The 22,247-nt window shown below is 43.2% G+C and overlaps 1 protein-coding gene and 1 long non-coding RNA gene across 3 annotated transcripts; one reads left to right on the plus strand and one right to left on the minus strand.

Annotated features, from left to right (window-relative positions):
* On the minus strand, nt 1–17,570 carry LOC138969237 (monocarboxylate transporter 12-like). Of its 2 annotated transcripts, none has more exons than XM_070341983.1 (6): nt 16,747–17,570; nt 8,144–8,392; nt 5,638–5,739; nt 4,727–4,873; nt 915–2,231; nt 1–207 (listed from the first exon to the last, which is right to left on the minus strand). In XM_070341983.1, the coding sequence occupies exons 1-6, from the start codon at nt 16,817–16,819 to the stop codon at nt 50–52; spliced, it is 2,046 nt and encodes a 681-aa protein (XP_070198084.1). In that variant the 5' UTR covers nt 16,820–17,570; the 3' UTR covers nt 1–49. The 2 variants fall into 2 exon arrangements, with proteins under 2 accessions (XP_070198084.1, XP_070198083.1); XM_070341982.1 differs by having other exon boundaries at nt 5,596–5,739; nt 16,747–17,567.
* LOC138969242 (uncharacterized) lies at nt 13,827–21,729 on the plus strand. The gene is made up of 4 exons (XR_011456402.1): nt 13,827–13,963; nt 18,650–18,722; nt 20,808–20,984; nt 21,218–21,729. It is a non-coding gene; the product is annotated as an uncharacterized lncRNA (long non-coding RNA).
* The last annotated feature ends 518 nt before the right edge of the window (nt 21,730–22,247 follow it).

Here is a 22,247-nt window from a genome sequence, read left to right on the forward strand (position 1 = left end):
TCCGGCCACCTAGGCAAAACACTACACAGACCTCCATTTCACTAATCCATCACAAAGTATGCGAGGTTCCAGGTGATACGTTTATCCTCTTTTCTTGCAGTGGCCTGACCCATCTTTCACAGGATAAAATTGCCGCCGCCAGCAGCGAGCCGCCTCCCAGGACGTGGTACACGGCAAAGTACGACCCGGTCCTGTCACGGATGTACCCTGCACGTCAGATAGATAATATGTCACGGATGTACCCCGCACATAAAATATATACAGATTTGTTTTCGATTTTTGTGGCGGAATCGTGCTTAGCAGGTATAGAAAGCAAACGTAATCTGTATATGTTTGACGACCCCGTACTGTATACACACAGCCATTGACGCCACACACATGCAAAGCAGGGTATAGAAAGCAGATGTAATCTTTAAATTTCTAGCGACCCCGTACTGTAAACACGCAGACAATGACGACACACCCATGCTCAGCAGGGTATAGAAAGCAGACGTAATGTATATATGTCTGACGACCCCATACTGTATACACACCTGTAGATAATGACACCACATACATGCGTAGCAGGATATAGAAAGCAGACGTAGCCTAATCTTCATATTTCTGACGACCCCGTACTGCCGCAAGCACAGACACTGACGCCACACACACAGAAGGGTATAGAAAGCAGACGTAATCTTTGTATTTCTGACGACCCCGTACTAGAAACACACAGATCATGACGCCACACACATGCTCAGCAGGGTGCTATAGGAAGCAGCCGTGATAATTATAAATGTATAATTTCTGACTACCCCGTACTTGAATACACAGACACTGACGCCACACACATCCTTAGCAGAAAGCAGACGTAATCTTTATATTTCCGACGACCCCGTACTGCGAGCAAACAAATACAGACGCCAGACACATACCTAGCAGGGGATAGTAGGCCGACGTGCAGGCCCCCAGCGTGAAGATGACGAAGCCCAGCGTCTTGCTCATCCTGTCCAGACCCACACAGTCCAGCACCAGCATGGAGATGGTGGTGTTGGGCACGCCCCCCAGTAACCCTAGCAACACGGACAGCACCACCAGCAGCTCCCATGACGTCATGAAACGTATGAACTGCGACGTCACCCCCAGAACGAGGAAGGCGATGGCGAGAATGGTGGACACTTTCAACAGCCTGAAGTTGATCAGCAGTGCGCAGGACAGTCTACACACCAGGTCAAGAACTCCGATGATGGTCAACAGCAGTGCTCCATCGGACTCTGTGAAGCCGCTCTCGACGGCCAGGGCGGGGAGGTAGTTGACCATTATATTGATAAACGGGAAGAGGACGAAGTAAGCCAACAGCAGACGGAACAGGGGGAGAGCGAACAGTGAAAAGTCCAGCATGAAGAAGGCAGCTTTACAACACTTTGCTACCTGCTTGTGCACATAACTTTGTCGCAGGTTCTGATCAGAAGTACCTGTCTGTGTGTTGGCTTCAACATGTGACGTATTACAGGAGTCGTCTAAGCTTCCCTTTGAAGAATCCTTTCGTTTTGAGGATGACTGTCGTGTTGCCTCAAGTAGCGTATCTGAGACGCTTCCTCTGCGCTTTGTGTGAATTTTCTTCCGTGGCTGACCTGGATTTGAGTCATCGTTTTCTTGCTGAAGCTCATCAGAAGCTGAGTTTTCCTGTCGCTGACACGCGGAAACGTTTCCCGTGTGTAAAGAAAACTTGAGTAGTGCGTTTGCATTGTTAATGTCGGGTATAAGACCTTTGTTTGATTCGTTTATTTCGTGCCCACCTTCCCCTGTTGCTCCCTGCATAATCGTACTACGTTCTGCTAAAGCACTGTTACCCTCTTTTTCACGAGACAGCTGAGGCCTCACTTTTTTCATTTGAAACGATTTGTCCTTCTCCACAGAGACGTCACCACGTGGATCTGTTCCAATCAAAACTTCAATCTCTTCAGCGCCCTCGCTCAGCTCCCGGCGTCCTTCAACCTTTCGCTTGCTGTAGAAAGTCGTGGGCCTGAACAACATGGCGGCAGGAAAAAAATGCAGACACAGCCCTCCCGTCAGAAGCAGGGTGCCGAAAAGACCGTAGGTTTCCAAGAAGAAGGAGATCAGTGGTGGAGCAAGCATATTTCCCAAGCTGGCGCCACACTTGGCGAGGCCCAAGGCGAGGGAACGTCGTTTCCGGAAGTAGTGACCCAGCAGAACGTCCCCTGATGGCATCACCATAGCCTGACCCAAACCTGTTGTAAAAACAGAAGAAGAAAAATTGCGAGAAAACAAAAACCACGCGGCGTTCAGGCTCCGTACCTTGAACGTGTTGGGCAGTTCAGTATAACTTGCTCTCCTTTTCATTATCCGTCCAAAGGTTTTTTTCAAAAGTTTTTTTCTTTCTTTTTTGTCATTTTTGTGTCAGATTGCAATTTTTGAATTTATCAATCAGCCGTTTTGATCGCCTGACCTTCAGCATATTGATTCATTTCATTCATAGTCCTTACGGCAGGGAAATAACCCCTTGAAAAATACCTCGGAAAATGTTTTAATGGTTTTGGGTAGTTTAATTCCTGAAGTTTACAAATCCACAGGATGACATCTTTAAATCCTTGAGCAAATTGAGAAAAAAATATTTGATAGGAAAATTAGCAAATGTTGATTTTTTTGTTTAGACACAAAAGGCATTCCATAGATCTTACAAAATGGCGGGCGATGATCAAAGAACATCGTGAGAGACTAGTTTTCTCCGATTTGATTGTTTACAAGACTATAGACCTATTTTAGATTGAAGCGTATGACATCTGGTGACAGCTTTTGTATTAACCAGTGTGTTCGTAGGAGTGTTTGAATTCTCTGCAGAAGATCCATGCGTGAAAACCGGTGAAGTCTTTCAGCAAAGGTCGCAAGTGCCGCGTACAGGTGCAAAATCTCAAACAACATGCCACGTGAGAGATATGAAACCTGGCTAGCTAGAACCTCCAAGCACCAGTCCACATAAATCAAAAACTACCGCCCACATCAGCCCATTGCTGAACATCCATCTGAAAAGGGCTGTATTGCAATTCTACGGGAATCTTCCAAATCTCGATCCAGTTGACTTCGGGTGGTTGTAGGATTGGCAGAAAACCGCCTAGAGTAGAACCTACACCAACTGAAGTCATGCTGAGTTTGAAGTGTGGCTGTCAAGGAAATGTGCCACGTGCAACAGCATGCTGTGGTTGCGCAGTCGGTCAATGTGCGTGTGCCATCTTATGTCGATGCCTACTCCTTGGAAATTGCAACAATCCGCACTGGTCATCCTTCGTAGTCATCCGCATTGGTCATCCGCACTGTTCATCCGCACAGGTCATCCTTCATGATCATCTACACTGGTCATCCGCACTGGTCATCCACACAGGTCATCGTTCATGATCATCTACACTGGTCATCCGCACAGGTCATCGATCGTTCATGATAATCTGCACGGGTCATCCGCACTGGTCATCTGCACTGGTCATCTGCACAGGTCATCTGCACAGGTCATCCGCACTGGTCATCTGCACTGGTCATCCGCACTGGTCATCCGCACTCGCCATACGCACCAGTCATACGCACTGGTCATCCTTCATGATCATCTGCACTGGACATCCACACTGGTCATCCGTACTGGTCATTAAACATGGTCATCCGCACTGGTCATCCGCACTCGTCATCACACATGGTCATCCGCACTGGTTTGTTGGCTTGCTTAACGCCCAGCCGACCACGAAGGGCCATATCAGGGCGGTGCTGCTTTGACATATAACGTGCGCCACACACAAGACAGAAATCCCAGCACAGGCTTCATGTCTCACCCAGTCACATTATTCTGACACCGGACCAACCAGTCCTAGCACTAACCCCATAATGCCAGACGCCAGGCGGAGCAGCCACTAGATTGCCAATTTTAAAGTCTTAGGTATGACCCGGCCGGGGTTCGAACCCACGACCTCCCGATCACGGGGCGGACGCCTAACCACTAGGCCAACTGTGCCGCCGGGTATCCGCACTGGTCATCCGCACTGGTCATCACACATGGTCATCTGCACAGGTCATTCACACTGGTCATCCGCACTGGCAATTATTACCGATCACCCGTACTGGTAATCTTGCGTAGTCATCGGGCGTGGTCATTTATTGGTCATCAGGCATACTCATCCGCTACCATTTCGGCAATTGAAAAAAGGATCGATGGTGGCTGCCCTCAAACTGGAAACTCACTGCGTGACCACACATGTATTGCCGTGACTGTCAACAATACAGTTTCGATTTACTCAGACAATCCAGAGACCGTAGAGTACTCTACATGTCATCTTGTGTGGTAAACCAGCGTGGTCATCCCGCCTGGTCATCTGGAGTAGTAAACTACACGTCAACCTGTGTGGTTATCGGCGAGGTGAAGTGCATACTAACCAGTATCCCTGGTTCGTCACCATGGCCTTTACGTTATGAGATAGTGGTCTTTTGTATGTGCGACATGGTACATCAGGTTTAGCCTCTTGACATGACGCCTAATACACCTCCTCGGGGCGTCACTAACTGACACTGACAACACTGTGTATATGGTGTCAAAAGTGATTTCATATGCCGAATCGCTAGGCGCTGCGACACCTTACAAGGCCTTTCGTCTGATGTATAAATTCCTCGCCTGACTATATCTTCTTAAATAAAGAGCAAAAGATAACTTTAAGTTATTAATATAATGTAATAATCAACGCCAACATACCAACCAATCCCCCGATGAGAACCACAATCGCCACCATGTTATCAACAAGTGATGACAGAATTCCGCTGATTGAGTACATCAGCGCACCAATCAGGACTGTTGTTCTTATCCCAAGCTGACCAACCACAACGCTCATCACAAACAGGCCTGAAACAGAATACATACATACACAGTTAATAACAATAGTCTTTTATCGTATTATATAATATTACTGGTGCGGTCCACGCTTTAGTCAAAAATGTTAGATACAAACTCAGTGCATGCAGCTATTAAACCGAGAATTAAAAGAAATATTGTATTGTAGCAAAGTTGCAAGAGTGTCTGGAGGTAATGTTAGTACGAGTCAGTGAACAGTTCAACCTGGTGTACTGGTTTAAACAAAACTGTATTCAGTTTTAGTATCGTGGCATACAATACAGGGTTTCATTTACTAGTGCGCCTTGCACCATTGGCGCATAACATTTCAAAATATCACATTGGAATTCCCTTCAGTGCATCAAAGGGCGCACTGAGATTACGTACCACTGCGCCACCCCCGTGCACACTTTTCACGGGAGTACACTGTTCGGAAAGACCAAAGCAAAAATGGGCGCCAAGCCGAGCAACTTGCGAGTTTGTGAAACGCGCTCTGATTGGCTTTTAAAATTTAATTCATTAGTACTCAACCAATCCTACTATCTGTGCGGGACCGATCTGTGCTTGCGCGTTTACCTCTATGGAAACTGTTAACACAAGCGATATCGATCGAAACATAGACCCACGTAAAAAAGCAATGTCCCCTCAGAATTTGGTTGAGGGGGACACATGTCCCATAGTCTTTTTCTTCCAGGTAAAACCCTGCAATATATATATGACATAGGGGTACTCACTGCTGACACTGTAGAAAGCGGCTCTAAAGGAGAAGAGCATACCAGCCTCCGTAGCGTGGGCATCATAGCGGCGCAGTATCTCCACGTAGAACAAACCGAGGCACGACAGGTAGCCGGACAGTATCACGTAGTTGACAAAACAACCTAAACAATGCAATAGAGAATACTAAATGGCTTGCGTTCTGTGTGATGCAAGGTTTAAACTCGTTATTTTAAATTTTGAATTCAATACTTGGAAAAACAAAACGATTGTAGCCTACACAAGGTATCACACAGCAAGTCATGAAGTATTCTGTTTATCGTACATTCTGTACTTGAATGACTTCTACCCCAAACTTTCAAGACGGAGTCGGAGTGTCCATATTGAAGACGCGTCTTCTTGAACCATAAAAAATAAAACCCCACCACAATAGCGTCTTCGTTTATGGTCTCAAACTGCTGTTCCTCAAAGCAGGGTTTGAAACATAGTTTTTCGTCTTTACTTGAATTATGCTCAATTGTGATAAACAATTCTTTTTTATGTTTGATTGTGGATGGGCACTCGTACACACACGTAAACAAACGCGCGAGAAAGAGAGGGTGGTAATATTTGCGTGCTAAAAAAAAAAACTTTAAAAATGGTGATACCAATTGACCAAATATTGCCGTTATTACGGGGATTGGTTATTCTCAAGAGGAACTGCTCCTGCACAGAATATAGTACCTAGACTGGTAAAACGTCGATCCCCCACTCTAAAGCGATACTGGAGCTTTACTGACGAGGGTAACCGCTTGCAAGGTAGGCTTAGGTTTCAGGCATGGGAATTGTCCGCCGAATTTCCGCCGAATTTTTTTTTTTTTTTGTTCCGCCGAAAAAGCAAAAGTGTCCGCCGAAAAAAATAAAGGGGGTAGGCACACAAAAAAAGCACCGGTTACTTTTGCCTTTGCGCAAAAGCCCGCGAAAACTTTCCATACTTTGTTCACGCACTGCTACCGCCCGCCTCAGTTACTTGAACTTTTATGTTTGAAAGTAAACCAGATTGCACAGATTGTGTTACAACCTGTTTGTCTCAACAGATCAATTTTTTTACAAATTTAAACCATATAATACATGTATATATTTTTTTTCTTCAAAAATTGGTACTAAAAACTCTGATTCTAAAAACAGAATTTAATGGCAAACTTGGAGCTCAGATGACACCAGATTGCACCATCTGGGTTCTTTGGAGAATTTTTTTCCGGGGGGGCACGCCCCCGGACCCCCCTAGTAAGGCTAGGCGCTTCGCGCCGTCGACTTGACGCTTCGCGTCTTCAGTTATAAATTTTCAGCCTTTTTTACAATTTTCAATTCCCATGCCTGAGGTTTACTTTACGGTACTTGACATCCTTCCCTACAATATTATCGTACATTTCCGGTGCAACTGAGCAAGAATGTTTGTGTATTCTGCAACTCGACGTAGTCTCAGTATTGCATTCTTTGTTTTTATTTTTTATTTTTTAGAAGCACAACGCTTTAGTTCGGCAAAGCGTTTAAACCTGTTTTTACATTTTGTCAAGTTTTGACTAAATGTTTTAACATAGAGGGGGAATCGAGACGAGGGTCGTGGTGTATGTGTGTGTGTGTGTGTGTGTGTGTGTGTGTGTGTGTGTGTGTGTGTGTGTGTGTGTGTGTGTGTGTGTGTCTGTGTGTGTGTCGAGCGATTCAGAGAAAACTGCTGAACGGATCTTCATGAAACTTTACATAAAAGTTCCTGGGAATGATATCCCCGGACAGGTTTTTCATTTTTTCGATAAATGTCTTTGATGACGTCATATCCGACTTTTTGTAAAGGTTGAGGCGGCACTGTCACACCCTCATTTTTCAATGAAATTGATTGAAACTTTGGCCAAGCAATTTTCGACAAAAGCCGGACTTTGGTATTGTATTTCAGCATGAAAGCTTAGAAATTGATTAATGAGTTTGGTCATTAAAAATCTGAAAATTGTAATTAAAACTTTGTTTTTATAAAACGATCCAAAAACAATTTCATCTGATTCTTCATCATGTTCTGATTATAAAAACATATATGTATGTTATATTTGGATTAAAAACAAGCTCTGAAAATTACAAATATGAAAATTTTGATTAAAATTAAATTTCCGAAATCGATTTAAAAACAATTTCATCTGATTTCTTGTCGGTTCCTGATTCCAAAAACATATAGATATGATATATTTGAATAAAAAAAACCTCAGAAACTTAAAAAGAACAGAGATACAGAAAGGCGTGCTATCCTGCTCAGCGTAACCACTACCGCTCTATTCTGGCTAGTCAATTTTACTGCCTTTGCCACAAGCGGTGGACTGACGATGCTACGAGTATAAGGTCTTGTTGAAAAAAATGCAGTACGTTCAGTGCCATTCTGTGAGTACGACAGCTTGACTAAATGTTGTATATTCGCCTTACTGTTATTAATACTGAAAACCGTCACACTGAATTGGACGTTACCCTGTCTCCGAGAAAGAGAGAAATTCACAATGCAACGACGAACATAGAAAAGTAATGTAAGTCAGAAAAAAGTCTTCTTACCACATAAGACCATCCAGGCCCAGCCCGAGTCGTACGGAACTCCGTCGTTTTCCGCTCTGTTTTTTTCCTCCGCGCTTTCCACTTCCGATGCCTGATTCAAAAGTGTAGATTGTGTCTCGCTGTCTTCCCTGTCCGAATCTGAATCCTCAGGCATTCCCTTGGCTGAACATCTGTCCTGACTGTTTAACATCCCGCTCGAAGCAGCATTCTTGACCTTTATTTCAGCCATTGTGGTTGTTCCTTCGCATCCTGCCGCATAGAACAGTTACAGAGTTTCTCCGTTTTGAATTACCCGGCAACAGTAAAATGCATCGTTTTTCTTAAAAGGTGGATCACAGTAACTTTGAACTCTGTGTAACCGACTGCCGAAACACCACAATCACCTTTGGAGGCGAAGTCCAATCAAACAAAGATCATAGTTGAGAATTTTAGAGCTTATTTCTAAGCCCTATATAAACTGTTATGTTCATGGATTCCTTTGCGAATCGCAAAGGAATCCATGAACATACAGAGAGAAATAATAAAGTAAATATAGATAATCAAAAGCCGCCAGACCCCATCACAAACAGAACTCTACAATCCACAGGTGTTGCCTTGCGAGCTATAAATAGCTCGCAACTTCTAAGGCGAACAACTCTGCAGAGTCTGCTGTGAAGGGCGACGGTAGTCTCCCTGTCACATCTGTTTTTCTGCAGCCGGTGAAGGTTTTGATTACGACTAATTCTGATTTTTACGTTATCTACTTCAACGTCTTATGTAGATTCATCATTGTCCGGAAATCGATATTTACAATGAAACTCTCGACCGGGATCCTTAATGTGTTTGAGCAAAACCCCAAATTACAAATACCAAATTATGCGTGCATGACTCGAAGCAGAAACAAAGGGGTGAAACACTTCTGTGACCCCACCTAGGTTAAAGTGTACCAGAGTGCAAACAAAGTTTGATGTTTGAATGATGATGCAGTGCAGATTATGTTGACATTCAGCAGAGACAGAAAAGCAAAGTTAACTATTTAATCAGATGTCTCTTGTACGACATAGGCCGTTAACATGGTTGCAGCTTACTCAAGTAACGGCTCAATTTCCCAAATTCTAATTTATTTATCTTCGGGTGAGTGTACTAAAGCTTATGAGGGAGCGTACTAAGCACAGAGACAGAATCTCGGGGGAGTGTATCAAATGCAAGACAAACTGACAACATTGATTTACTTCACGAACAACTCTTCAGTGCTGTTATGGGTGGTAAACAAATTTAGGGCCTATCAAAACACACTTGAACACACAATGAGCTGTACAGTGAAGCTTCGTTTGTCCATATTTTATGTTTTAAGTGGAATATTCGTCGGAAAACGCAACTTTGATGCACATACTGATTACTTGCTCTTCAATCGGGCATAAAGTTGACATTATAAAACACTCAGGGCTTAGATATAACCTTCGATGAGTACGGATGCGACTAAAAAGTAAACATCCTAACTTTGTTAAGATACCTTTTATTCAATTTTTCATAGACTTACTACCTGAGGCACGCATCCGCGGCAGCGACTGACGAACAGGATGTAAGTTAGGGGGAGCGTACTATTACTCATCTTGAACACATGGCCAGTACCGTGTAACTGGCCTTGATACGGAACGATCCAAGGGGGGCAATCTCAGTCATCTGAAAGAGGGAAATCCAAACGCAATCCGCTTTGTTCGATTTTATGGGCTTGGACGATAGAGAAAAATAAGAAAAGCAAAAGCTGGAGTCCAGTCTGGACGAAACTGCTATCAAGAACGCAGAATTGATTTTTTCTGAGGTTGTTTTTTTTCGCCGTAAGCGCCATGTTTATCGGAGCAGGAAACTCTTCCAGAGTGAGGCCCCTTCGTTGATGCATGTCAACAAGCATCAGATGTGCGAGAAGCGAAATTGTGCCGCAACTTCAGTTTTAGCTCGACACGGCGCTTACGGCAACAACAAAAAAACTCAGAAAAAATCAATTCTGCGTTCTTGATAGCAGTTTCGTCCAGACTGGACTCCAGCTTTTGCTTTTCTTATTTTTCTCTATCATCCAAGCCCATAAAATCGAACAAAGCGGATTGCGTTTGGATATTTCCCTCTTTCAGATGACTGAGATTGCCCCCCTTGGATCGTTCCGTATCAAGGCCAGATGTACACGGTACTGGCCGTGTGTTCAAGATGACTACTACTAAGAATATTTGGATCGACGGCGTGTGGTACATCAGTTACCATACATCCATCGGAAGAGGCAAACCTGATAGTTTCACAGCATCTTTCTGGGTTTCCTTCCGCAAAGCTCGTCCTGTTGTTGTTTTCTTGCCTTGCAAACGGTACAACCTCATGATGTTTAGACAGATACAAATGTTTTGCATGAAGAAAAGATGATAGTTTGCCGATAAGATTCTTATCATTATACGTCTGCAGTTCTGTACCCATTTTTTCTTTTACACCTGAGAAAATACACAAATAATCGGTGATGTTTTATACATGATGCAATCAAACAATTAATAATCTCTCTCTCTCGAATCTCTCTCTCTGTCTCTGTCTCTCTGTCTCTCTGTCTCTGTCTCTGTCTCTGTCTCTCTCTCTCTCTCTCTCTAACACCATGATAGTCAGGTCGTCATTTCCCGATTTTGACCTTAACCCCTCAAAAAATACCTCGGAGAATGTTTTGACTGTTTTGAACTCTGTGATGTCTGTAGATTACAGATCCGACGGATGACACTCTGTCATCCTTGGGCATTTTGATGTATTCAAGATGGCGGACAAGATGGATTCCAGACTGCAAAATAGTCGAAACTGCTTGCTATAAACTAGCAAAACTGTATTTATTTATGTTTTCCGGGAGATAAAACGGGAGTTAATATGCATAACAACAGTTACATGATTAGCAGACACTATAACCCGAATGGCTGGTCTGTTGAGGGACCGTTAAAACTGGTTAACGGAGCAGGATGATATAGTTAGTTTTAGCAATATATTTTTTCAGTTACAGCTAATGGTTTAAGCTTATATGTGTTGTGGGCTTTGATTACTGTTGCACTTTGCTTGACCTTCATCGCATTTCAAGGTCATATGAATGTCAAATGTTCATTCAAATGATAAAGGATTATACTATTTTTGAAGATAAAATGACGAAATGTCTTCTTAAAACTTGCCATGAATAAAAACGTTCACCAACACTGAAGGTCACACGTTTTCAAGGTCAAACAATTTCAAGGTCATATATTTTAATGTCTGCAAAACCATCACTTAGCACGTGCATCACTACAAAGATCACTGTCAAGAAGACGAAGCTGAGATTGTATGGCAATGTAACAAGAACAGGCGGGCTCTCCAAGACCATCTCACAGGGTATGGTGCGCGGAAAGAGAAGATAGAGAAGACAAATGAACAGAGGGACAGATATCATTACAGAGTGGATTGGGAAATGTTTTGCAACTTCCCAAAAATTGCTCACAGCCGCCAGAGGTGGAGACAGCTTATGAAGCGCTCGTCGTTGAAGTGACCCTACCATCCTGGTGGGTTCCAGAATCAATGAGTGACTTGGTCGGTGAGCAAGCAGATAACAACTTAATCCTGGAAACGTGGCTGTAATACCCAGAATAACTTAAAGTTATCTTGTGCTCTTTTAAAAAAAAAAATCTAGTCAGGTGAGGAATGTATACATCAGACGAAAGGCCTTGTAAGGTGTCACAGCGCCAAGCGATTGACACCATATACACAGTGTTGTGTCAGTTAGTGACGCCCCGAGGAGGTGTATTAGGCGTCATGTCAAGAGGCTAAACCTGATGTACCATGTCTCATATACAAAAGACCTCTATCTCATAACGTAAAGGTCATGGCGACGAACCAGGGATACTGGTTAGTATGCACTTTACCTCGCCGATGACCACACAGGATGATGTGTAGTTTACCACTCCAGATGACCACGCTGGTTTACCACACAAGATGACATGGTCATGCAGTGAGTTTCCAGTTTGAGGGCAGCCACCATCGATCCTTTTTTCAATTGCCGAAATGGTAGCGGATGACTATGCCTGATGACCAATAAATGACCACGCCCGATGATTACGCAGGATGTCATGTAGATTACCAGTACGGGTGACCGGTGAGAATTGCCAGTGCGGAAGACCAGTGTGGATGACCTGTGCAGATGACCATGAAGGATGACCAGTACAGATGACCAGTGCGGATTACCGGTGCGGATGTCCAGTGCAGATGATCATGAAACATGACCAGTGCGGATGACGAGTGCGGATGATTAGTGCGGATGACCAGTGCAGATTATCATGGACGATGACTAGTGCAGATGACCAGTACAGATGATCATGAAGGATGACCTGTGCGGATGACCAGTGCAGATGATCATGAAGGATGAATAGTGCGGATGACCGATGCGGATGATCACAAAAGGATGACCAGTGCGGATGACCGCAAATGATGACCAGTGTGGATGACCGATCCAGATGACCAGTGCTGGTGACCGGTGAAGGTGACTGTTGCACATACCCAGTGCGGATGACTACGATGGATGACCAGTGCGGATTTGTGCAATTTCCAAGGACATCGACATAAGATGGCACACGCACATTGACCGACTGCGCAACCACAGCATGCTGTTGCACATGGTAAATTTCTCCACAGCCACACTTCAAAATTAGCATGACTTCAGTTGGTGTAGGTTCTACTCCAGGCGGTTTTCTGCCCATCCTACAACCACCCAGAGTCAACCGGATCAAGATTTGGAAGATCCCCGTAGAATTGCAATACAGCCCTTTTCAGATGGACGTTCAGCAATGGGCTGATGTGGGCGGTAGTTTTTGATTTATGTGGACTGGTGCTTGGAGGTTCTAGCTAGCCAGGTTTCATATCTCTCGCGTGATATGTTGTTTGAGATTTTGCACCTGTAGCACTCGCTTACAAACTGCGACATTTGCTGAAAGACTTCACCGATTTTCATGCATGGATCTTCTGCAGAGAAATTAAGCACTCCTACGAACACACTGGTTAATGAACAGCTGTCACCAGATGGCATACGCTTCCATCTAAAATAGCTCTATCGTCTGGTAAACAATCAAATCGGAGAAAACTAGTCTCTCACGATGTTCTTTGATCATCGCCCGCCATTTTGTAAGATCAATTTACAAGTTTTATCTTCGACAGTGAAACCTGTGCTTTGGAACACCATACGCACTAATCACAAGTCCACGAATAACACAGGTTTCTCATCTTCTCAGCCTGGATGTAATTCCATACACACTCATGTGCAAATTGTTTCCACTTTAGCAGAATGAAACACGTCAAATGCCTTTGTTTTTTGTCTTGGAAGAGGAGCTCAAGTACGGACACGGACAACACTACAGGCCATACTGTACGTGTCGTCATATTACTCATTACGTTTTCCCGACGTCATGAAGTTATGACGCCATTCTAGCCCTTTTTTCTATGGAATGCCTTTTGTGTCTAAACAAAAAAATCAACATTTGCTAATTTTCCTATAATTAATTTTGTCTCAATTTGCCCAAGGATTTAAAGATGCCATCCTGCGGATTTGTAAACTTCAGGAGTTAAACTACCCAAAACCATTAAAACATTTTCCGAGGTATTTTTCAAGGGGTTATTGCCCTGCCGTAAGGACTATGATTGAAAAGTCACGACTAAAGAATATTCTTCACTTTTGGCGTTTGTATGCCGTCATAACTGACATCATATTGTCACGCGAGATTCCCATAACCTTACCGCGCGATTCCCCACAGTGTCAGCCACAGCCACAGGAGACAACCGCTTGTCAAATCGTCAAAAATGGCAGCAAAGGTGAGGAGTTTGTTATTAAATTGTTCGTTACAACAATGGAATAACTCATACTGGTGTTCTTTATTTATTTTTCATCTGTTCTCTTGAGGTGGCGACTGCCCAGCGAACGTGATCGTAAATCTTAGTGCAATTTTCCGGTCAATCACACGCATGCCATGCAGTTTGCGTACGTTAGAGCAGACGATGCATGTTGATGTTAGTATTGTCATTGTTCCGGTAACGATCAAGATGAAGTCAATGTGTTCAAACGAATTGATAAGTTATGTGTTTACTATTTCTGTGGTGTATAGAAAGTAAGCAGATGGGTTTTTATGAAGAAAATGTTTGAAAATTCAGACAAGGAAATGTAAACACGGCTGATGTACATTTACAGACTGGTTTGAACCAACTCAGTGGACCACAGTGGTGTGTGTGTGTGTGTCAGTGATTGTGCATGCGCATTTCTTAATGCGTTCGCCCATGTGTGTATGTGTGTGTGTTTTTTTTCTTCTATGTATAGAGATCTTATCATTCACTGACAGCCGCCCATTACTCAAGATGACATTGTCACACTAAAGAAAAATTAAAAATAAAAACAAGTATTTATTTGTATACTACACTACACAACTGAAGTCTATGATAGCTGTACTGACTTCACGTTTAATATGATTTTGATAAATTATCTGTTTCCTGTGCACAACCTCATTCGCTTGAGTATGTATGTTACAGTTAATCTGTGAAACCAGGGAATACGTGTATTAACTAGGTAATACATGAATTAACTGACTGAAAAAAACCAGTTAATTAATGTATTACCTAAAATAGTTTAGTTAATAAATATACACCCCACGTATTCCCTGGTTTCACAGATTAACTGTAACATGTATACTTCACAAGCGTGTGACGTCACTTTCATAATCAAGAAATCCATGCCATCTATTTTTTTTATAGTACATCTACATATATAATAGTTTATATGCTGCCACGGTAAGAGTAATTCTGGGGGGGGGGGGGGGGGGGGATAACCACCTGTTGCCAAGTTAGTCATAAACTCGAATAAAGTGGGAACTTCACTTAAAGAAATGTATCATCAAAATATTCTTTCATCATGCAGCTGTTCATGTGTGTATGTGTGCTTTCATGCGCGTTTGTGTGTTTGTGCGTATGTATCGTATGTGTTTGCACCGGTTCAGTGGGTTCAACACTTGTTTTAGTCTGTTCAAAGTAGAAGCTATTTCACTTTCAGTGTATGCAGTGGTAAAAGTGCGTGTCATGACGTTGTTCCTGATTTAGAAACAATTATAATGCCAACTCAGACTGTCACAATCCAAATTTTGCTCCCTGGTGTGACTAAGAAAAAAGAAAGGCTATCCACAGTGATGAATATGTATTATACACATCTGCACGTGCACAGTATATTGTTTATGGACCCTATTGTCCTCTTTATATAATTTACCAAGGTGTATTAAAGAGACTGTCTTAGGATTAGACACGCGCTCCCCTTACAGTTACAAGGCAATATATATATATATATACGACGTGTGTGTGTGTTCGCGATGCACGGCCAAAGTTCTCGATGGATCTGCTTCAAATTTGGTGGGCATATTCAGGTAGACCCCGGACACAACCTGGTCGATGAGATATTTCAACACGTGCTCTCAGCGCGCAGTGCTGAACCGATTTTGGTTTTTCTGTTCATCTTCCGAGGTCCATTCCCAGTAACTCTACCTTATCTTCTCCAGTGTTTTGCGTTTATCTCCCTTCCTTCGTGTGGCGTCAATCCATATTCCCGTTACTATTTTTAGAAGGTCACTGTCCACAACGCTCAATCCATATTCCCGTTACTATTTTTAGAAGGTCACTGTCCACAACGCTCTCATCCCGGCAAAGCCGGGTATTACTCTTCCTTATCTTCTCCAGTGTTTTGCGCGTTTATCTCCCTTCCTTCGTGTGGCGTCAATCGCATACGGTGCACCACTCACCCGGCGTACGGTGCGCCACTCACCCGGCAAAGCCGGGCATTCGGCTCTACTTCTTGCCGGCGAAGCCGGCTACCCGGCGAAGCGGGTATTCATCTAGTATATATATATATGCACACCTTGAAGCATTTATTTTAAAATTCTGCCAAAGGAGTTTGAACAAACATCAACACCATTTGTCACACCAGCTAATGCAGCTGTTACTGTGAGGTATGCAGAACGACGGGCGGGTTGGTAAGACGTCGGCCTCTTAATCGGAAGGTCGAGGGTTCAAATCCCGGCCGCGGCCGCCTTGTGGATTAAGTGTGGAGATTTTTCCCATCTCCCAGGTCAACTTATGTGCAGACCTGCTAGTGGCTTATCCCCCTGCGTGTGTACATGCAAGCACAAGACCAAGTGCGCACGGAAAAGATCCTGTAATCCATGTCAGAGTTCGGTGGGTTATAGAAACACGAAAATATCCAGCATGCTTCCTCCGAAAGCGGCGTATGGCTGCCTAAATGGCGGGGTAAAAACGGTCATACACGTAAAATTCCACTCGTGCAAAAACACGAGTGTACGTGGGAGTTTCAGCCCACGAACGCAGAAGAAGAAGAAGAAGAAGGTATGCAGAACACAAACAAACATTATATTCTACCTTGTGGTTTGTGTATAGTGTGACATGATGGGAACTTACTTTTGTCTGTAAATGACATTTTGGATCATTGATCATTTTGTTTCTGATCCCTTTTCCTACACCAGTCCTCCCACCCACCGCCCCTTTTCCTACACCAGTCCTCCCACCCACCGCCCCTTTTCCCCTTCAAGATTGAGGGAAAAACCTACCTTCCAAATAGTCGTTGTTCGGAAATAACTCTGTCAAGCTTTTATGTGCTGTTGTTTTTCCTGGCTTTTCCATAGAAACACTGAGTCAAGCCACGCGTGACTTTGTAGGCCAATCACTAGCCAACAGTGTGTCTCTCCACCACAACCCATACAAATCTGACAGATTATTTGGGAGAATTCGTCAATGAAGCAGAACAGCATTCTCTCTATAGAAATGTTTTCATTGAAATTACATTGGAGGCGTCACATGCAAGGTTCCTCTGGTGTTACATGTCATTGAAAATAAAAATGAAAAGGCAATAATGTCCTGGGTGCTACATGGCCACAAAAGCTAGAAGACCCATGAAAGTATTCTTTGTCCCATACAAAAACCTCTTGGTATCATTCATTGTTAAACATACAAACCTTTTCAAAACACATAACAATGAAGGCTTAGAACAAATCTTATAAGCAGAATTTACACTTCACAGCATATGTGCATCATGTTTACTGGTAACGTGCTTAGAAAAAACTCAGTGAAAATTCTGACTCTCAATCGTAGGCTGTTCAAACATGGTATTATGTTCAAGAATAAGGGTGCTTGCAGCTTGCGCAAAGGCCTTTATGGATCGATCTGTGCTAGTTTGCATAATCTCGTACTCGTCACATTGAAGAAGTATTTATAGTGGTATCTTTATAGTCGCTTGCTTTCAGTGTTGGTCAAGATTAGAGGGAGTTGGGTTTCTTGAGGCTTGCATGTCATTCCCCTCTCTCTTTCCTGCAGCTGGTGGGAGTATGTTTTTTGCACATTGATTAGTTACTGTATCAAATTGCCACACCATTTGGTGACAGGAATGTTACCATATATAATATATACAAGTACAGTGGAACCCCCCTTTAAGACCTTGCTTTTCCAGACTTTCTGTTCATTAGCTCTCTAAATTTACCTCCATTTTTAAAGTCCCTCCTTTTTAAGACCTGGTTTTCTCAGATTGTTGGAAAGATGGGTTCCTTCCTCTGTATCCCCTTTTAATTCTTGCAGTGAATCTATATTCTTAGTGTGTTGGCTTGTTATAAATAACATTAAATATTAATACCATAAGATTAAGAGGATTCTCACACAAGTCATACAGTAACGTAGGCGGGGAGGTATCTCAGTCAGTCGCGCTCTGGCTTTGAAACTAGTTTGTCCCTATCAGCGTATATTCAATTGCGGGTTGGGGGATGGATTTATTTCCCAGTCAGCTTTGTGTAGTCTCTTCTCAGCATCCGAACATCCCCTCGTGCATGCATGCGCATGATAAAGATCCCAAGTTCACAGCAAAGGTCTCAGGTCTCGCAAAACACAAACACGCACATGAAGAAAAAAATGCCCAAAAATTGATAGACTCATAGTATGGCAACTACCTTTTCCCTGCAAATTTCCATAAACGAAACCTCTCACAGGACTATGTGAAATTACTTATCCAGGGCTCCCAAAACTGTGTGTCCCTGTGTCCTGTACGCACTTTAGAAGCTGACAAAATATACCACAAATGGACAATGTTCAGTTATAACTTCGTCAGGTTTGTATGGGTTGTGAAAGAGTGAAATCTCTTGCGTTTAGTAAGTCAAACTTTCCCATGTGACATTATAGGCCAGTCACGAGCGAGGGGTGTGTCTGACACATGTCTCGGGTCTCGAAAAATACTAAACCTGAAAATAGGGGTCCCAGGACACTACATAGGGGTGTAGTTATTATAAGTTAAGTCGAAATTAGGTTGCAATTGTTGATTATGTCTGTGATCTTGTTAGGTTATTTAGAATTCTGAACACACAGGTCATAAACTAGTAACTGACTACTTTCAGGGCTGCAAAGCAGTACTGATGATTTCAAATGAATAAAGGTTTATGTTGAGTTGAAACACATTTTCTTCTTTTTCAGACGCTTGAGTTCAAGATGGAGATGACATGTGAGGGGTGCGCCAATACTGCTAAGAAGGTTCTTGGCAAACAAGGTATGCAACAAATAGTTAGTCCCTGCTAGCGTACGCTTGGACGTGGTTTCCTTCAAGAACATCCTGTGTATTTGTTGATTTCTTTTTGTTGATCATTGTTAGAGTTGTTGAAGTGTGTTGCAAATAAATTCATGTTTGTCTACATTCCTAATCCTAGTTATAATTTTTTTGTTGAACATATGTGACGTGAGTGGTTTCTGTTCTTCTTCTTCCGTAGAGGACTGGGTTCTTGCGAACGCGCGTCTCAGAGTCCTGCGGTTGAGTCACTGTTACCGAGAGTGGCTAGCTCCGGGAAACAGGGAGATTAAAAAGGTGGGGGGGGGGGTTAAAACTATGTACAGGGGAGAGTGCGTTTAAGGGACTATCATGCCCGACTGCAGGAGACTGCCGCCGAGACAGGAGCGAAACGACTCCTGGGAGGGCCAGGGGGCCGACGATACCAGTGTTGGCAACTTGTTCCATTCGGAGATTGTGCGGGGGAAAAATGAGTTTGAAAGGGCTGGGTGGAGGGCGTACTCCTGGTGCAGCCGGCCAGCTCCCCGTGTTCGAGGGTCAGAGGGAGAGGTGTATGCCGCTGCGGCGATGGCTATTAGTGAGTTTTTGATTTTGTACAACATCACCAGTCGCATGTTTTGGCGGCGGGTCTCCAGGCTGTCCCAGTTGAGTTTGTTGAGCATAGTGGTAACGGAGCCAGGGTTCCTGTCTGTGTAGTTGTTGAACACATACCTTGCTGCTCGTCGCTGGACCTTTTCAAGTGGAGCCTTTTCCTGTTCAAGGTGGGGGTCCCATACTGTTGCAGCATACTCCAGGTTGGGCCTGACCATTGTGGTGTAGGTTGCCGTCTTCGCCTTTTGGGTACACTCCCTGAAGTTGCGTCGCAGAAAACCAACAGTCCGGTTCCCTTTAGCAGCCACGTTGTTGATATGGTGGGTCCATGTGGAATTGTTGGAGATTGTTACCCCAAGGTACTTGCAGCTTGTGACGGTTTCTAGCTTTTGACCATGAAGAACGTAGTCAAACGGGTGTGCGATTTTGCCTCTTCCATGGTTGATGTGGATGGTGTTGCATTTGCTGGGGGCCTGGTAGCTCAGTTGGTAGAGCACTGGACTTGTGATCGGAAGGTCGCAGGATCGAATTCGGGCCGGGACGGACACGGGTCAACTTTATGTGCAGACCCAGAGACGGAAGCCATGTCCCACCCCCGTGTCATCACAATGGCACGTAAAAGACCTTGGTCATTCTGCCATAAGTGCAGGTGGCTGAATACACCTAAACACGCAGACACCTGGGTAGCGCGACTCCGTTGCTGCTAGCTTTCCACTGGGAGGAAGCGACCCGAATTTCCCAGCGATGGGACAATAAAGAAATGAAATGAAAATGAAAGCTCATTTGCCATGTGGTCTCCCATTCAGCCAGGGCATCCAGGTCTTGTTGGAGCAGAACTTGATCTCTTTTCGTCTTGACATTTCTGTGAATAATCTCACTTTAGCATGCTTCACTGAGTCGGGGAGGTCGTTGATGTAGATAAGAAAGAGTAACGGGCTTAATACGGTGCCTTGTGGTACTCCTGATGTCACAGGGGCAATTGGAGAAAAAACTCTTTCAAGTGCTACTTGCTGTGAGCGGCCTACCAGGAAAGATGAGATCCAGTTTAGCGTTGTACCTCTCACTCCATAGTACTGTAGTTTATGCAGTAGGCGCTGGTGCGGGACTTTATCAAAAGCCTTGGAGAAGTCAAGTAGTATTGCGTCGACCTGGTCTCCATCAGCGAGGCCCTTGGCAATGTCGTGTACAGTGACTAAGAGTTGTGTTTCACAGGACCTCGACTTCCTGAAGCCGTTTTGTCCTCAAATAGAAATTATTTTATTACCATTGAGTATCTTGATACAAACGCTGTGGAAATCATGTTCCTTTTAACGAAACCTATGTGGGGTGGATATGGGGTGGATGATCTAGGAAGGTTTTATTGTTAAGTGTCATTCTATGGACTAGCTGTAGTCACACATGCTCACACGTCCTTTCTCTCATTTATTCTAGGACATGTTTCACAATTCACAATATTTGATGATACACTTCTTTTTGCAGAGAGCGTGACCAGTATTGTGACAGATGTCAGTTCCCAAACTGTTTTGGTTACCTCCCCTTTGTCGTCTGAGGAAGTCCTTAAAATTCTGGAGAAGACGGGAAAGCCAGTCGAATATATTGGGGAGAAGTAGCAGCTAGGTTGCTGCCCTGCCCGTCTTTCTGTTTTACATCTTATGGGTGAGTGTGAATACATAACCCCAGAAAGGGAGAGAGCGTGCGTGCGTGGGTTAGATCACTCTTTCCTTTGCATTTTTTTGGTTAAGTAAACGTATAATGTTTTTGATTCTTAATAAAAACATTCAACATGATTGTGTTTGCGTGGGTTAGAGAGATTGAATTAGTGAGTGAGTTGAGAAAATGTACGCTTTGGAATGTGTTTTTTGAAAAGTGGTGTTTTTTTTTTCTTGCAGAATCAGCGTCACTTTGAGTGCCATGCATGCTGCCTGGTTCCCAGAGGATGGTTCCATGATAAATCTGCTTTTCAAGTTCCTGCTTACACCAAAGACATAAAATGGGATTTGGAACTGGGTTGTGGGGCGGAGGGTTGCGATGGAGGGGCAAGAGTAAATTGGTCTGTTTCAATGATTTTCCATGCTTCAGTGTCTTGTGTGTTACAGCATTCTTAGATTTGACCAATTAATTGTTTGCTTTAAACAAAGGAAACTAAAGTGTATGCCACTCATCATCATCTTGGTTTTTCCAAAACTTTCAAATCAAACCACACGTACACATGCCGCATGGCAACATTTTCAATTGTCAGTACTGTATATGTTTACATACATTAAACAATGTGTAAAATGACATTGAAGTTCTACACTTCCACCATTTGAAAGCATATTGCATCGGAAAACAGCTTTTAATCGGTAGAATATTACAAAAATATTGTGTAACTCCATTTATTTTTTGAAATATTTTCTTAGTTCTTCTTCTTCTTCATTTGGTGTTTAACGTCGTTTTCAACCACGAAGGTTATATCGCGACGGGATTTTCTTAGTTAAAAACAGAGGTAGTCATTAGAATGTCAGCCTGTTAATATTCTGTCTATGGTATCTTTTACTATACATGCATGTACAAAAACACAAAAAAGTCTTTTCTAAAATCATTGTCCCATTGTATGTTAATTAAGCAGCATTGACTGAATTTTTGTGATAATAATTGTGTTTTAACACTCGCATTTTACTGTTCTGAGTATTCCAATGCATCATTGAGTGTATTATCTTACTTTACTTTATTTGGTGTTTAACGTCATTTTCAACCACGAAGGTTATATCGCGACGGATTATCTTAATAGATAAATTGGTTTGTGAATGACTTGCTGGTTTTGGCATACATTACATATGAGTTGTTTTGGCATACATTACATATATGTAACTCATCTAAAGTTACTAGAAAGTGTACGTTCCTTTATGGAACTTGTGCAGTTTAAAATATTCAAGCAGA

Source organism: Littorina saxatilis, linkage group LG6 (genome assembly GCF_037325665.1).
Source record: "Littorina saxatilis isolate snail1 linkage group LG6, US_GU_Lsax_2.0, whole genome shotgun sequence".
NCBI lineage: Eukaryota > Metazoa > Mollusca > Gastropoda > Littorinimorpha > Littorinidae > Littorina > Littorina saxatilis.

Coding starts and splice junctions, on each gene's coding strand:
- LOC138969237 (XM_070341982.1), bottom strand. CDS start 16,819: ATGGAAAAGCCAGGAAAAACAACAGCACATAAAAGCTTGACAGAGTTA. Junction 4,874..5,595: donor CGCTTTCTACAGTGTCAGCA/GTGAGTACCCCT, acceptor ATTCTGTTTCAG/GCCTGTTTGTGATGAGCGTT. Junction 208..914: donor GGCCTACTATCCCCTGCTAG/GTATGTGTCTGG, acceptor TCTGACGTGCAG/GGTACATCCGTGACAGGACC.